Source organism: Dromiciops gliroides, chromosome 1 (genome assembly GCF_019393635.1).
Source record: "Dromiciops gliroides isolate mDroGli1 chromosome 1, mDroGli1.pri, whole genome shotgun sequence".
NCBI lineage: Eukaryota > Metazoa > Chordata > Mammalia > Microbiotheria > Microbiotheriidae > Dromiciops > Dromiciops gliroides.
The window spans coordinates 419,140,625-419,159,139 of NC_057861.1; the positions used below are offsets into that span (position 1 = coordinate 419,140,625).

At 39.9% G+C, this 18,515-nt stretch overlaps 1 protein-coding gene across 1 annotated transcript in view; it reads right to left on the minus strand.

Annotated features, from left to right (window-relative positions):
* Positions 1 to 17,840, minus strand: part of SPEF2 (sperm flagellar 2) — a 232,225-nt gene extending 214,385 nt beyond the window's left edge. The window contains exons 1-2 of the mRNA XM_043975070.1: positions 17,731 to 17,840; positions 3,839 to 3,941 (exon numbers count right to left, since the gene is read on the minus strand). Coding sequence (XP_043831005.1) covers positions 3,839 to 3,941; positions 17,731 to 17,788 — 161 coding nt within the window. The 5' untranslated portion in view covers positions 17,789 to 17,840. The remainder of the gene's footprint in view (positions 1 to 3,838; positions 3,942 to 17,730) is intronic.
* Between the last annotated feature and the right edge of the window lie 675 nt (positions 17,841 to 18,515).

Below are 18,515 nucleotides of genomic sequence, written 5' to 3' on the forward strand. Positions count from 1 at the left end.
TGTAAAGTAGGCATTCTGTCCTGCACTGAGCCAGTTCCCAAAGCTCTGGAAAATCTTGATTCTGTTCTCTCCTCTATCTTCTACCCTATTCTCTCTCCTTTATTTTTCTTTTAAAGACTGGGTCTCCCTATCTGACCCAGAAAGTCAGTGTTATTCATGGGCCTCAATACTTAACAGCACTAGAGCTTTGACTTGCTTTGTTTCTGACCTGGGCCAGTCTCACCCCTTCTTAGGTAGTAACCTATTGGTACTGTCCTTAGTGCAAACATCTGTTCAACTTAATCCAGGCGAAACTCATAACTCCATGCTCAAGACATTCTCGTAACTGGGATTATAGGTATGTGCCACCACAGCCAGCTGAATTCTAAGTAAAACATGAAGATATGTTGAAGTAAGAGTGTAAATAATTTCCTTAGTTTTGGAAGTGATTCTCCCCAAAAGGATCATTTTGGCAACAAAGTCATCATCACCAGAATGTGGCAATATATCAAAACAGTAATGGGTTTTTCAAAGACCATGCCTGAGTATATGAAAAACCCAGAACAATTGTAGGGAGAAGGTGGAGACTTGACCCATAGCCCAGAATTTTTCAAACTGGGGGATGGATCTTATTCTGCATCAGTCTTCCCAGATATATTACGACAAAGGAGAAAGGCAGAAGTGAGAGAAGAAAACTGGTTATAGATGAGGAGGGATTACCCAAACATTTTGACATGGAAATTTAGAGACTAGTCTGAGATTCAAGTATATAGGATACAACAAGAATTCCCCTCTAGCCTACTGCTTCTCCAGGGTAGGAAGGAATATGATGAATATAATAATCTCAGACTACCAGAGCCCTTCCTCCTTAATCTACTTTGTATTTGTTCTCTCTAAAAATTACATTATGTACATGTTGGTCTCCTGCAGTAGACTATAATAAGCCCCTTCAGAGAAAGGGCTTTCATTTTTGCCCTTGTATCCCTGCACCAATCCCAGCAGCTTCCTCAAAGTAGGCGCTTAATAAATTCTTGTCGTTCGACTGATTGATAATGAAGGAAGTATTGAATTTGCTGTCTGATTGATAATGAAGGAAGTACATGGCACAAAAGAGCGATTTTTCCAGCACGCCTTCTACCTCAATAAAGCCACACACCTCTCCTTCCTCTTTAGCATGCTCCTCTCAGCTTGAAGGGTGGAATTGGACTCAATAATTGGGAACCTAATGTCACTGTTGTTCTGATTTCTTTTGATTAGTATCATCTGCTTTACTAACACATTAAAAGTCAAAACCAAAAATACTGCCTGCTACCAAGCACAATATTTGCCTGTTCAACTTCTTCATGCTGTAGACAACCGAATAAAATAGATATAAGTTCAAGAGAGGCTGGGGCCACATAGGAGATGTGGAGAGAGGCAACCAAACAGATGAAATAATGGAGTTTGAGATTGGTGAATGTGGCTTGTAATATTTTCCTAAATTAGTAGGCAACTTTTTTTTTCTTTCTGAAGCTTAGATTTTGAAAAGACTGCTTTTTAAAGTTAACTTTGAAGGTTAAGACTTTTAAAGACTAAAGAAATTTACTTGTTCCAGTTACTGTAGTTGTTGTCTTTTTTTTTTATTTTTTAGTGAGGCAAATTGGGGGTTAAGTGACTTGCCCAGGGTCACACAGCTAGGTAAGTGTTAAGTGTCCGAGGCCAGATTTGAAACTCAGGTACTCCTGACTCCAGGGCCGGTGCTCTATCCACTGCGCCATATAGCTGCCCCTGTAGTTGTTGTTAAAAGCCTTCTCTAGGGGGGGGGGCAGACTAGGTGGTGCAGTGGCTTAAGCACTGGCCCTGGATTCAGGATGACCTGAGTTCAAATCCACCCTCAGACATTTGACACTTACCAGCTGTGTGACCCCTGGCAAGTCACTTACCCCTCATTGCCCCACAATAAAACAAACAAAAAGAGCAAAAAAGGCCTTCTCTAATGCCTCATTCTGGGTCTCTAGGTGGAGATAGCACTAGCTCAAAATTTGACCACAGACCACTTACTAGTTGTCTAACCCTGGGTAAGTCCACTTAACCCTATCTGCCTCAGTATCCTCATCTGTCAAATGAAATGAGATGGAGAAGGAAATGGAAAACTATTCCAGTATCTTTGCCTAGAAAACCCCAAATTGGGTCACAAAAGTTGGAGATGACTGAAAAACAACTAAAACAACAACAAGAAGCCTCATCATGTTTGGGACTGTGGAAGAGATCCCAGACTCTTGAAGGACACCTCCACATGTTGGAATGTCCTGGAAATGTTGTGCAATGACCAACAAGTTGGAATGGATCATCACAGGAAGGTTTCTTAGAAGACATCTATCTGAAACCCCTCATTTCATGGAAGGGGAAATGGGGCAACTACGTAAGTTTATATAGATATTAAATTGCAGAGGCAGGATTTGAACCCAAGTCCTCTGACTCCAATCTAGCCCTTTCCAATTCATCCTGCTGCTCTGAATATGGGACTAGTAATAGGCTGTGTCTTCTCTAGAGGAGACTAAAGGAGGTCTTAATTAGTTGGCTAAAGGCTGACAGATTGATGATTTTTTTTGGTCAGAGCAAATCTCCAAGAACACACAAGGGAGATGTGATATACATCAGTGGCGGAGGGTCTCTTCATGCCCATAACAGCATCAATTCTTTAATAAAGTTGTCATCAAACAATGATGAACTGAGATGTCTTTCATCACCCCAAGGCCCCTGGCATGATAATCACTTCTTGAATACCAACTAAGAAGCGCTCATAACTATGATTCCAATATGGCATCTGCCACAGAATCTGATTTTATAGACTTCTGCTGGTATTCATTAGAAGAACACCAATAAGAGGACTGACTTCCCTATCCCTCCCTGTACACAGCCCTTCTATATCAGATCACAAATGTTCCAGCCAGAGCCCACAGGATCTGTACTGGCTCAGCCACTCTCCCTTATGTAATCACCAAACGCATCCTCACACTCAACTCACTCCCAAACTACATGAACCCACAGGTTCATTGCTTATTTACTTGAGTCTGACTGTTCAACCTTCTCCTCCCCTTAAAAGAAAAAGGTATAGAGAAGATACCTGGGCATCAGACAAATGAAAGTATTCTAAGAGTTGGTAGGAGAGGCCCCAGAAGGGTGTTTGCTGTGAGTGTGGTCCAAAATCAAACAACTCCATGCCTGGGGGACCTCTTATCCCTGCCCATCGGTATACCTTTACTTCTCTGGTGTGATTACCCTCCTGCCCAGGCACCTCTTGTTTTTTTCCCTCTCCCTAAGGGAGAGGAGGGGGCTGGGCAATCTATTCTTGAAGCCAGAAGTAAAATGGCACTGGTAGACCCCTATTTATACACAGTCCTCTATTGCCCGGCAATCCCATCAGAATTTACAAGAAACCCCACTCACACCACAAATCATCAGCTTTCCTTTCACTCCCTCCTCACTCCCAAGCCAATTTCTCAGCCTCCAAGTTGAAAAGCATGGGAACAGTCATGAGGCTATTTTCTGAACGTTTTCAGTAGCCCAGTGGAATTGCGGGCAGGCATGTCCCCTTGCAGTCTCTAGGGCACACTTGTTTGTCCTTTTTCCATTCTGGCACCACAGCCTCACGAGATTCCAACAGTAAGAATAGTCAGTGCATGGGGCAGCTAGATGGCACAGTGGATAGAGCACTGGCCCTGGAATCAGGAGTACCTGAGTTCAAATCCGGCCTCAGACACTTGACACTTACTAGCTGTGTGACCCTGGGCAAGTCACTTAACCCCAATTGCCTCACTAAAAAAAATTAAAAAATAAATAAAATAAAAAAGAATAGTCAGTGCATCTGCATCCTTACCTGCCTTCTGAAAATTGAGAAAAGTCATCTTGAAGCTCATGTTTGTGCAGAAGTTCTCCAAGTAGGAAGCCATTAGAAAAATCCTTTTCCAGTGCCTTTGGACCTGAATTTTTAAAAAATTAAAACATTTTAAAATAGTTAACATAACACATACGAAAGTCTTAAATTCACACAAAACAAAACAAAAATCTTTAATGCTTTTAATTATAAAAGGGGGTTTTCAAAAATAATAATCTATCTTCCAAAGGAAAACAAAAGGACAACTGTGATCTAATATAGGACTCTTCCTCCTTTTGCCTTTCCACTCGACTTTCCTGCCTGAAAACAGGCGCAAGCATATCTGAGAACAAACCTCCTTGCGGCCCCCTCTCCTCCATGTAAGGCTGGGACTGAGTGAGGAGGAGCATGCTCATAGGTCTGTCATCACGGCATAGGTGGATGGGGAGAGGGCAAATAGCAGAACTTTTGAAAAAGAAAGGGGCAACCATGCCATACTAGTTGCTGTTGTGAATGCTGGGCTTATGAATGTCAGGATGCAGCTACCTGGGCACAGGATGGATGGATTCTTTTACCCATGCTTGGGCAGGTTGCATGAATGGCTGCAACTGAGTATAGTCTTTGACTGGGAACAGCAACAGAGAGCACAAGAGCAGACGGGAGAGAAGTGAGAGATACAGTGAGATCAGAGCTCTTGCTGGGGAGGCCTGCAGTGAACTGAGTTCCTGGGACAAATGGTTCTGAGGGCTCAAAGCTCTGTACTATGGTGAGGAGGCAACAGTTGATCCTGTCATTACAAGTAAAGTGGGAGCACATTCTCCCCCTTCCAGGGATTCTGCCCATGCATGTGGGTTTGAGAATAGAATGCAGTGGCTTAGGATGGGGATATCAAACTTTATGGCTTTAATGTGCAGGTAAATGGGAGTTAACACCAAGCCTTACTGTTACTATTTATTATTATGATTTTTTTTATTCCTTCAGTTAAAATATGTATTCTAATTAATTGTATTTTATTATTTATCTATCATCTCCTTATTCTAATTAGTTAGCAGAGTAATTAGGGAAAGGGTAGGGGTAGCCATTGGAGAGAAAAGACAAGGGAGCAGAATTTTCCTACCAGGGATGGAAATGAGAAAAGGATTAACAAAGTAACATATTACTACCCACAATTGGGGCAATTAACCTGAACTAGTCTGAGTCTGAGATATTGAAGTTACCCCCAGAGTGTCATCCAGCATGAGATGTTGCTCATAGATGGTCAGCATCTGACTGATAGTGCTGACTCTTAAGGGAATAATGTCAAACACAGGCCCATAGCACTCCTTGGGTTCCGCAGAAAGTTCATAAATCATACAAAAGTGAAAATTAGCCATGCATAATTGTATATGTATCTTTGGAAGAAAACAAAGATAGCCACTGCTATTGTTCAGTCATGCCTGACTCTTCATGACTCCATTTGAGTTTTCTTGGCAGAGATACTGGAGTAATTACCATTCCTTCTCCAGCTCATTTGACAGATGAAAGAACTGAGGTTTGACAGGCTAAGTGACTTATCAGGGTCACAGAGCCAGTAAGGGTCTGAGACTGAATGTGAACTCAGGTCTTCCTGATTCCAATCCTCGTGCTCTATCTACTGCACCACCTGGCTGCCTAAGAACCAAAACCAGAAATAAATAAAACAGTAGTGAAACTAAAAAGCAAACATTATACAGGGGAAATACCCCCGTGTATTTATTGACTCAGGAGTCTTGTATTCCAGCTTTGGCTCTGCAACCTGAATCACTGACATCATTTAATCTCTCTCTGCCTCTGTTTAATCATTTGTAAAATGAAGGAGTTGAATGAGATGATCTCTAGAGTCACTTCTACTTCTATGATTGTAATGCTAGATTTAAAAACACAGGCATCAACACTAAAATATTTAGAGAATTTTACTCTGTTATTTGGGTTGTCCAGCATCAAATGTACTGATAAGCCAAGTCATTAAGCATTTATTAAGCATCTACATGTGCCAGGCATTTGATTAAACACTGGGGATAAAAATATAAAACTAATTTTCAAAAAAAAGCCTCTGCTTTTAAGGAGCTCACAATCTAATGGAGGGAAACAACCTGCAGAAAAGACATATGTAAGATCAATTAGGGATAATCTCAGTGGGGAGGCACTGACATGAAGAAGTACTGGGAAAGGCTTCTTGGAGAAGGGAGATTTGAGGGAATTAAGCCAGGAGGTAGAAGGGAGGAAGGAGAGAATTCCAGGCATGGGGGATAGCCAGTGACAATGTCCAAAGTTGAGAGAGGAGGTTAGCTGGAAAAATACCTCAAAGGCAGTGAATCGAGACAACCCATTGCATTTGGGGGCCAGCCCTAATTGTCAAGAAGTTTTCTCTGTACACGGCTGAAATTGGAATTATTTAAAGTTGCATGGGGGGCGGCTAGGTGGAGCAGTGGATAAAGCACCAGCCCTGGATTCAGGAGTACCTGAGTTCAAATCCAGCCTCAGGCCCTTGACACTTACTAGCTGTGTGACCCTGGGCAAGTCACTTAACCCCCATTGCCCCGCAAAAAAAAAAAAAAAAAAAACAACAACAAAAAAAACCCAGAACAAAGAAAGTTGCATGTCTTATCTCTAATAGCATCCTTATTCCATAAAATGGTCTCTTCAAATGCTTGAAGACATCAATCTCCCACTTTTTCTTTTTTTTCTTTTCCTTCCCAAACATCCCAATTTCCTTAAATTAAGTTTCATATGGTAGGTTCATCAGTTCCCTTACCATCCCAGTTGCCTCTTCTCAAAATACAAGTTTATCATTATGATTCCTAAAATTCAGTTCCCAGAACTGAACACATTGCTCAGATATTCCATTACTCTGTCCAGGGCAAAATAAAAGGGGAATAATCCTCCTCTGAATAGTTCTGGATACTGTGTTTCTCAGTGCAGTTTAGGATGCCATCATTTTCTTGACTGTTTTGTCAAACTGATGAACTTCTAGTTCATTATGACCACAAGATGATTTTCTAGGAATTGCTATCTAGCAATATAACTTTTCCTGAAACTGCTATCTAGACATATAATTTTCATCTCACATCTGCGAAGTGGATTTTCTTAAAAACCTGTGTATAATTATACATTTATCTCTATTAAATTCCATTTTATGCAATCTGGCCACTCACCAGACTTTTACTTTTAAAAAATTTTTAAAGTAATAAACATTTTTATTTATAGTTTTGAGTTCCAAATGTTATCCCTCCTTCCTACCCCTCCCCTCCTGAGGTGGTAAGCAATCAGATATGTGTTGTACATGTGCAAATATATAAAATATTACCATATGAGTCATTTTGTACAAGAAAACTTGAAGAAAAGAAAAAATGAAAGAAGGTGAAAAACAGCATGCTTCAGTCTATGTTCAATCAAAATCAGTTCTTTTTTTGGCAGTGGATAGTATGCTTCATCAATAGTCCTTTGGTCATTAGTCTTTTAGAATCTCAACATCATAATCCAACATGTCCATTCTCTCTCTCACATATCATCTGTGAATTTGATAGGTATGCCTTCTATGTCTTCCACTGACAAACATGCACAGGGGCAAAGGTGCCTTGGGGCGCTGTACTAAAGAAGCTCTGTAGGAGTAATCATTGGCTATTCTGTGGAGCCAGTCATTCAAATAGTTCTGAATCAACCTGACAGTATTAGCCTATGATCAACATCTCCCCAAGCTTGTCCACACGCATAGCAAGAGATACTATCTCTACACGATCACTCTAAGAACTACAGTGATTCTGACATTCTGGCATGACTAGAATGTGCTCATAGAGAGAAATGCTGGCTTTTAATGATCCCAGCTCACCTTTCTACATGTTTACAAAGGATCACTAGGACAAAGCTAAAAAACTTGTTATTAAACACAAACAATAAAGTAAAAAATCTGAAACACAGAATTAAGATCCAGGATGATGCCTTGAAATGGCTCTGCCTTGGGCCTTTTTCTCTTTTGCCTTTTTTCCTTTCCATTCTTTTGCATGGGAGACCAAAAAGAAACTCAGTCTAAAAACCTGGAGGGCCTTAGATACAGGCAAGCCTTGGACCATATGCTAAAAGTGCAGTCCCTAAAATTATGCTGACCAGATATAGTTTACAATCTGATTGCTATTAGGGTTAAATTAGGTAAATTAGGGTTTTCTGTGTCAGACCTTAGGTAAGTCACTTAAGTTCAGTTTGCTTCAGTTTCTTTATCTGTAAATAGGGATAAGTACAGCGCCTACTTCTCAGGGTTATTGTGAGGATAAAATGAGGTAATTGTAAAGTATTTATCACAGTGCTTGGCACACAGTAAGCACCATATAAATGTTATTGTTGTTAATAATAATAATAATAATAATATTACTTACAGTTTTGAGACAAAGACACTACTCTTGGTGACCTAGAAGGTATGGTTTAAAAAATAGACTAAAAACCTGCTGCTACTACTTAGTTGACTGGTTATTTTATGTTAGAAAGATCTTGCTTAGAACCTTCAGATAATGATTTTCCTTTTGGAAAGGAAAAACCCATCATGCCCAAGGTTCTGGAAACTCACAGACATTCTTTTTAATTTTTTTTGGTGAGGCAGTAAGGGTTAAGTGACTTGCCTAGGGTCACATTGTAAGTGTCAAGTGTCTGAGGTTGGATTTGAATTCAGGTCCTCTTGAATCCAGGGTCAGTGCTTTATCCACTGTGCCACCTAGCTGCCCTAGACATTCTTTCTAAGAGAAGAAAAGCAACTATAGATTTTTCCCTACCTTGGTGACCAGCTGGATGAGGCTTTAAGCTAAAGACTCCTGCTGAAGCCAGAAGCAAGAAGTAGAGAGAGAATTTTGTTCTAAGTGGCTACTACTTCTGGCAGCAAACATAGTCATCAAGCAGCTGCCATGAGACCATCAGAGGGCAACACTCAAATGCCACCACATACCCATGCCACATACATTGCTGGGACTTCACATCACAAATGACCAGGGTAGAGGAAGCCCAGCAGGAATGGAGCAAGATCATCATCCCAAAACTCAGTTGCTTGTTGAATTTCCCCTTCCAACGTGTTCTATGGCCATGCATGCTCCCCTACCCATGGCCTCCTTATGTGCTCTGGTCACCACATTACCATGGCCAACATACACCCTACTGGTAAGCAATTCCAAATGTGTACACGGACCACATGCTCCCTACATCATGCAATGCTTTTCATGAATGCCCATTATGTGTGGCCACTCTTCCAATTGACAGTGTGACAACTTGTCCCAAATTTATAGAAATAATATTGTCTTGTGCTGTTTTCCTATCCTATGCTATATTCTAGTCCTCTGGCTGACCTTTAAAAGCAAAAACATGAATAAGAGCTCCTGAGCCTTTTTATTGTATTTTATTTTAAGTAAGGATGGACCTACAAAGTACCCACATAGTACCTGGGCTATATTGTTTGGAGGAAACCATATACAGTAGAGGGTTGCCCTCGGGTTCTACATATCCATTTAATATGTTCTAGAATTGTTCCTGAAAACAAAATTAAACTCACTCATCTATAGTTCATAGACACCACACATTTCCCTCTTTTGAAAATTGTGACAACATATGCCCTTCTCTAATCCTTTTCAAGCTTCAAGGCAGATGGGGGCAGCTAGGTGCAGTGGATTGGGTGCAGTGGATAAAGCACCAGCCCTGGATTCAGGAGTACCTGAGTTCAAATCCGGCCTCAGATACTTGACACTTACTAGCTGAGTGACCCTGGGCAAGTCATTTAACCCCCACTGCTCCACCAAAAAAAGAAAAAGTAAAAGAAAAAGAAAAAAAGAATCAAGGAATACAATTTGAATTTTTTGAAGGTAGTATTTAAATTTGGTCTTACTCCCTGCTCCCTTATTTTAGGTTGCTGCTCCCTGGTAACTGCTTTTATTCAGTCCAACAATGATTTGCAAGAGAAAAAGGGCGATGGTCCAATCACTAACTGATTCATCTCTTATCCCCAAAACTAATAAAGCTTCTCTTCTAGTGCTTAACATTCTATTTCATTTTAATCTTCAAATAATTATGCTTGCTTCTATTGTGTATCTCTTTGTTACTTAGTCTATTCATGTGATGGTTTGAGGATCAGATGAAATGAATTTCTTTGTACACCTTAAAGAGGCTCATAAATGCCAACTCTTCTCTCTGGACCATTCCTTACCCTATCTTCCATCTCTTCTTGGCACTTCCTCTTCCTCATCCTCCATCTTAGCACTTGCTCATCCTTCATCTTCTCTTGGCACTTCATCTTTCCTCTGGTTGCCTTCCCATCCCCCTTCATCTTCCCTTCTCTTGCCCACCCTCCCCACTCACTGGCCATCTTTTCCCTTCTTGTTCCTGGTGGCTGTAGGTTCGGACTTGGGACATGGGCAGCTACAGCACCACGTCTGACTTCATCAAGTCTGTCATCAGTCACCTGCACCCCCCTCACGGGGGCTAGAACCTTCATTTCCTTATCTTGTCTTTATTGAATAGAGCCCCTGGACCACTCCACTCCCCCCGCCACAGCTTTTCCATCCGTGGACCACATGGAGGAGCCTGCCTCTGCCCCCTTCCATTCCATGGGACCAGATCTCTCCCCAACAGCTTGTTTTGTGCTTTTGTCGCAATAAAAACACAGACCAGAGTCAGCCTCCTTTTATGCTCTCCTGGCCCCTAACAGCTTCTCTAATCATTGATCTGCAGGGAGTATGGGGACTGGGGGAGGGAAGGAATTCAGAGTGAGGATCTTGGGTCCTGGGTTAAATAACCCCATTTTCCCTCACAGGTTCGCACCCCAGACATGGCGGGTTTCGCCTTTTTATCTGGCCCTGTGCCAGAGATGAGACAACCTTTGATCTTTTCACTTGAGAAAGTTTGGGATCCAGACAATGGAAAGACTTCTATAATGCAGAGAATTCTGTTGTTCTGCTTTTGTATAAACCACCTGGACAGACTACAGTGTTATCATGCATCATGGCTCATTTTGCTACTATGCCGTGGTGACAGCTGAACTGTACTGACTGATGTGGTCTCCACATGCCAGGCAGCGGTTCTGCCCTGTAAGGTTATTGAGGGTGGTCAGGGAATCTTAAGCATAGGGAGGGTACTTAAAGATTTCCTAGTCTAACTCCCTACCAAACAATCCCCCAATAATTAAACTGCAATTTCCTTGAGAGATGTGACTGCCCTTTCTTTGTATCCCCAATGTTTACTACAGGGCCTGGTGCTTGATAAATACTTATTGACTAAATGACTGAAACAGGAAAGATTTTCCATAGCATTCCAGCTAAACTGTAAGTCAGGCTCTGCATAAACATTTCCAATGATATGGAACTCAGTATATGTACCTCAACAAACAGATTACATTTTAGGAATGCCCTGATTTTTATAGCATTATTATAAAGACAGAATATTAATTTTATATTAATATATTTACATTATATATTATATTATATTGATATATTATTATTGTTTATTTATTAATATATTATTAATATATTTATATTAATATATTTATATTAATTTTCCTCTATCACTCACAATGGAATTTTAAAAATATTTAATATTTTATTTTTCCCTAATTACATGTAAAAATAATAGTTAACATTTAAAAAAAATTGGAATCAAAATTCCCTCCCCTCCCTCTGTCTCCCCTCCCCCATTGCACAATGGGAAAAAAAATTAAAAACTCAATACAATTCTGTCAGTATTCTATAATTTGGGGCAGCGAAGTGGCACAATTAGTGGAATGGCATGAGGAAGACTCACTTTTTTTTATTTCAAATCTGTCTTCAGACACCTAAAAGCTGTGTGGCCCTGGACAAGTCACTTAAGCCTGTTTGCCTCAGTTTTCTCATCTGTCCAATGAGCTGGAGAAGGAAATGACAAACCACTCCAATGTCTTTGCCAAAACACACACACACACACACACACACACACACACACACACACACACACATCCACCAACCAACAAACAGATGGAATAACAAAGACACGGACACTACTGAAAAGGACTCAACAACAATGCTCTATAATTTGGATAGTTTATTAAAAGATAATAACCTGTGTCTAAGACCACTTGAAAAACAGGTTAATTTAGTTCTATTTTAATTTTTTTTCTAATATGAGCTTGAAACTAGCGACTCTGATAATCTATCCCTTTCAAACATTTAATATAGTTTACAAAAAGTCTCAGTATCTGGCATTAAATCTCGATTTCTATCTCATTGCCTTGTTTCATGGGAGTGCATGCCATCCTCTTCTTGGAAATTTTGGCGAAAACGTTTTATTAAACTAAAAGATATAAATGGATTGATCTTGATTTACACAATGCCTGGATGCTATTAGACTCACTATCTCAACTCCTATTCATTCTGAGCCACACTGCAATAAGTACAATGATGCCAAGTTATGCAGAGAATACTGAAATCAGACTGTTATTGTTGATACCAAAAGGAATAAATTTTCTGATACACATGATGTCTGAAATTTGAGACAAGTTAGGATTGTGGTCTGTCATGGATGGAAAAAGCCCTGAACTGGATGTCAGAAGACTCTGTTCTAGAGCTGAATCTGACCCTAATTAACCTTGGGCAGGTTCTTAACCTCTCTGGGTCTGTTTCCTAAAATGTTTAAGAGAAAAAGGTTTAACTCAAAGATTCTTTATATCTCTAAAATTCTCTAATTTTAAGTGTCTTTTAGATTATCCAGAAATATTCATCTAAGATGGGGAAAAATCCAGTGTTATACTATGAATACACGGGGGAACAGGGGCAAGAAAGTAGTTGAATACTTCTTGGTAATTTTGACAAAACCTGAATAAATGCTTAGCATTGATGATGCGTAAGAATAGAAATTATTGTATTATGATATTCTCTAATAGTAATATTGATATACATTTAATATCATAAGTATACATAACAAAACTATTTAAAAGCAATATATTCTAGTAAAAATAGTTTGACAGTCTCTTGGAATTCTTTATATTTAATTTGGTCTTTATGATAGATGGAATTAAGAGGGCTGGCTCCTATTTTTCTAAACTAAATAGTTGGGTTTTTTTTCAATTCCTAGGAGACTGTAAAATCCTTAGGGGTAAAGAATTTGATTTAACTTTGTATTTTGCCTAGTAGCTAGTTGTGTGCATTGTACCAATAAGCATTAACAAATGTTTATTGACTAAATGACTAGGCAGCACAGCAGATAAAAGCATCAGGTGTAGAGCCCAGGAGACTCATTTTCCCCGAGTTCAAATCTGGTCTCAGACACTTACTAGCTCTATGACCCTGGGGAAGTCACTTAACCCTGTTTGTCTCAGTTTCCTCATCTGCAACATAAACTGGAGAATAAAATGGCAAACCCCTCCAGTATCTTTGCCAAGAAAACCTCAAATGGCGTCACTAAGACTCAAGACAATACTGAAAAACAACAAAATTGACTGAACAACTTCCTCCTTGATTAAGAAGAGACAAGTCATATTCTTTGGGGAAAATGAGAAAAGCATCAAGAATTATACAAAACCTTATTGGGAAGGGCAGCTAGGTGGCACAGTGGATAGAGCACCGGCCCTGGAGTCAGGAGAACCTGATCTCAAATCCAACCTCAGACATTGGACACTTACTAGCTTTGTGACCCTTGGCAAGTCACTTAAACCCAATTGCCCCCCACACACACACACACATCCTTATTGGGAACATTATTATCCATATACTCTTTTCCGTTTTAAAAGAATGGCTTAAGTCTCCAAAAAAAAAAGTTAATGCTAAGATTAGCCTTTCCTATTATATTACATTTTAGTAGTTAATTTTAGTTAACTCATTTATCTCTTAGATTATTTTCTGAAAGGAATTATTATTACATTTAACTTGCTGAATATTTATAGTTTAATGAATGTGCACAAAGTAGTTAGTTCATCTCAGCTTTCAATGCCAGAATCTTGAATAGATTTGGATTTTCCTGTATTAGGACCTATCTGTAATCTACTAATCACCATAATTCTTGGTTTAAATGACATATAAGGGTGGTAGATGCCAAATTTAAAATTCCTTCAGCAGGAAAATATGGATTATACTGAAGGTTAAGAGAATATTTGGTATAATCAGTTAAAATACCCTTGGTCTCATTTTCTATCCAAATAGATTTTCCTCTTCAAATTCTATCATTGTTGGGGCATGCAAAAAAAATATGATTGACTCAACTCTTGGCTTTTTCTAGTTATTCACCAATTATAGTTACCATTCATCAGATTTAGCTTCCTCTCCTCAATCTGCAAAGCAGAATCAGTCACTGAAACAACAGAAGGACACATCTTATGTTTCCTATGTTTTGGCAAGTCCCCAGGATCACCACCAGGGAAGAGAATGTAGAGTTGACTTAGAGATTGCCTAGCCAAACTATTTCATTTTACAAACTGGAAACCCGATGTCCGTGCTAATGGTTTGCAAACTTTTCTAAGATAGACCACCAAAAACCACCTCTCATTCTTCTCTCCAACTGGGAACCAGTATGTGATCTGTGAAGTAAAATCATTCCTCCATGATTGAATTCCTGTAGTTCAGGCCAAGGAAATGTATTTAGCAAAACAAGTTGTGATCAGTACATAAATCTCAGACTGTATTATATGAGGGTAGTATATGGACTACCATTGAAAATGTTTTAAAAAATACATGATCTAAGAGTTAATCTCTTTATTTTTCTTTTTTTTTTTTTGCAGGGCAATGAGGGTTAAGTGACTTGCCCAGGGTCACACAGCTAGTTAAGTGTCAAATGTCTGAGGCTGGATTTGAACTCAGGTCCTCCCGAATCCAAGGCCAGTGCTTTATCCACTGTGCCACCTAGCTGCCCCCTTAAGGGTTAATCTCAATATGTTTTCATGGTTCAACTATTAAAAAATAAAATTCTGTATAACGAAGTATATTTTTTTGGGGAAAATTCCTGCCAAAACCTTCATGACCTATAATCAATAATGATGTCTTTATTAAAGTTGGGAAAGTATTTGTTGGTTGTTTTTGCTTTAAGTTTATCTTGAAAATACCTATTTTCTTTAAAATCATCTAAAAGTTTTAGTGTATGCAGCACAGAAAGGTCTATATAGTTATGTGTTTTAACACCAAGGAAGATACTTACACCATTTGTTTATATTTTCCACTGACGTCTGTTTAGTTCCAAGTACAACTCAAGGTATTAACTTTAGTCTGAAAAGCACTACATAGTCTAGAGTTTGGTTCCCTGGGGGTTTGTCTCTTTCTCAATATACTGTCCAAGCAGTTAAGATGAAAAGACTATATGTAGGATATAGTGAGAGTACACGGGCTTCCTTAGCATTATATTAGGCCAGGGTGTTTCTGCTAACAAGCATCAGGTTTATACTGCAGGGAAACAAGCTAGTAATTTTCCATTAACAGCTTATGTCTTTAGGACTTTTCCTTGAAGAGTCACAGTCTTCTAAACTTAAAAAAAATCCTCTTTTTTCAATCTGGCATTACCAAAATTGGTTAAAATTATAATGGTGCTATTCTTCTGCTTATTTTTTATTAATTTTATATATCTCTTTTTAAATGATTCAATCTGTAATTGAGCTCTGGAGACTCTTGAGCAAATGGTTTTTACCGAGCAAATAAATAAGCCAAATTAGGCTAAACAATCTGGTAATAATTTTACTAAAGAGAAGTACAACTTAATAATACAATATTGCATCCTTGCTTGCATAAGAGGAAGTTTTTGAATAAGTAAAAGATACTCATATCATCTATTATGATCTATTAATATTATATTTTAGGGAGACAATAAGATCCAAAGTGTGTCCACGACAGAACTGAGTATTCAGTTTTACCTGTGGTATCTCAGTGTAGGAGTTGGAGTTTGGTAAAGGACTACTATCAAGTTTTTGCTAGAATACAAATTGTTTTTTGAAAACCCAGTAACTGTTACTGAAAACTTGCCACTACTGAGTAAAAGCCAACATGTGTGGTACAATTTCCTCACCCACAAAGTTGGACTGGATTATCTCTAAGGCCATGATTCACTGAAGAAATGGCCTTGAGATGCAATTGCACCATAACTACTATTATCATAGAAACGAATGCTGTTAAAAACTCCAGGAGGTGAATACCATAGCAAGGACAGACTGATAGTTCTCTTCAGTAAAAGCCCAGAGATAAAATGGAAACAACTATATAATGAACTCTTTGCCAAAACAATGGGGACAAGCCAAGCTGGTGTGACTAATGGGGTCCATAGCTGTATGAACACAACAGTGTCATATGAGTTGGCCAGTGGGTGAAATTTGCTATGTAATAGGACTAGGGCATTAAGGCTGTGAAATCATCATCGAAATTAACTGCAGCCTTTACCACAAAGGATATAGTAGTCTGTTTTTGCTGTGGAATCAGCCCACTAGAGGCCTAGAAGATCAGTCTGCAGGATCTAGCAGGTGTGGGGTAATTCCAATTTAGGACCATTGCCTGAAATTGGATCTCAGGATTAAATGCCAGAAGGCACTGTGGGGACCAAACCCCTTATTCGAAAGTTTGGAAAATTTAGCCCCAGAGAAATTGATAAGTGTCACACTTCAGGGAGACATTTTGTACAGCAATCTTTCATGATGATGTAAGAAAAGCAAGAGTGGGGTAGTGCAGTGTTGGACTTGTAGTCAAGGAAGACTCAGATTTAAGCTGTATCTCAAGTGACTATTAGCTGTGTGACGATGGACAAATAAGGCAACTTCTCTGAGTTAGTTTTCTCATCTAAAATAGTGATCATAATTGCACCTACCTCACAATGTTGTTGTGAGAATAAAATTAGACCATGTGTATAAAGCACCTTGCAAACCTTAAAATGCTTTATAAATGTGAGTCCTTGCTGTTATCGGCATTATCCTCTTCAGTACCCAGATGGGTCCTGATATTGGCACTGAGTTAGGTGTGTACTGCTGGGAAAAAGTATCCAACACAAGGCAAGGATGAATCTTGGTGACCTATAGCATGATAGTTAATGATAGACTGAAGTCAATGTCAAGAATGCTCAATTTGAGTCAAGAGGACCTGGGTTACACCTGTGTAACCTTGTGCAAGTCAAATAATCTATTCTGGCCCCTGGTTTCCTTAACTTTAAAACAAAGGAATTGGACAAGATGATCTCTAAGGTACTTTCCACTTCTAAATCTATGGCTTAAGATATTCTTCAAGTATTTTTTTAATGGCTGGTATTTCCCTCTCTTCAATCTAGTAGAAGAGACATTCCTAAACTCTTTTTGCTCAAATGAGAAAATAAATTCCTCATGATAGGAAACCCTGTGAAATCTCATTTAAATTAACAAGGCAGTACGTTGGAGTGGGGGATTGGAGAGAGGCTATGAGGTTAACCCCATGGTGGGCTTGAGTTTATCTAGGGCTACTGTGGGAAATAGCAAAGGAAGGGTCAGCTGTAGGCCCTACGGAAGAGTTCTTAACTTGAGGTCTGAACTTTAAAAAAAAAAATTTTGATAACTATGTTTCAATATCAATTGTTTTCCTTTGCAAACGTATGCAAAGGGTCCCATAGGCTTCACGCTGCCAAAGGGTAGCCATGGCACTTAAAAAAAAAAAAAGTGAAGAAGAAACCCTACCCTAGAGTCGGACCACCTTTGACGTTTACTACCCGTGAGCAAATCACTTAGCCGTCCCTGGTCCTCAGTTTTCTCACCTGTAAATTTAAGGACAACCTCGAAGAAAACATACTAAAGGTCACTTCCAGCTCTAGAGTTATGATGCTATGAACGAAAGCCATTAACCTGGGCCTCCTGCACCAAAAGCCCGGGGCAGGTTGCCTTTCCATGCTCCAACTGAGGAATAGGCTTCTCCCTCCCCTCTCCAGTCCCACCAGGGCCCCGCTTGGTCACTCACTCACTGTCCGGGACAGCTTCACCTCCTGGTTTAGCCACCTGCACACTATGTCCGACATGGCTCCGCCCGCTCCCCTGAACAGCAAGCACCTGCAGGCTGGGGAGATCCGTTTGACTGAGTGGGCCGCGTCTTCTCGTTGTTAGGGGCAACCAGTAGCGAAGGGCGCGTCTCCTAGCTAGGGCTCGTGTTCCCAGGGTGGAGGAGGAGTCAAGCACAGACACTGGGGAGGGACGTGCTTAGCCCAAGCTCTGGGGCCAGGCAGAAGCAAAGGTGTGGTGCGCAGGCGCTGAAAGCTCCAAAGGGCAGCAGGTGAGTGAGAGGCAGTCGCGATTGGACTTAATTAATGGTAATAGATATAAGCAACTGAAAAAAGTTCAGGGAAGGAGCAGAAGAATTTGGGGGGGGGGGGAAGGAGGAGGAGGAGGAGGAGGAGGAGGAGGAGGAGGAGGAGGAGGAGGAGGAGGAGGAGGAGGAGGAGGAGGAGGAGGAGGAGGAGGAGGAGGAGGAGGAGGAGAAAAGAAAAATAATGCGTTTTTAAATTGGGAAAGGAAAAGAAAGTTTCACTTTAGCTTACTTCCCCCCTCCCCCCCATAGTTAGTTACTCTATTATCTTTTCAAAGGAGTGAATAAAATTCTCTTTCATCCATTTTTAGGCATTTAAAATTGCATTTTTTAAAGAAACGAGCAAACAACAACAAACAAACAAAATCCACCAGTTTGGAGTTCACCTACAAACCACGTCATTTTACAGATAAGGGAACTGAGGCCCAGAGAGGGTAGGGTCC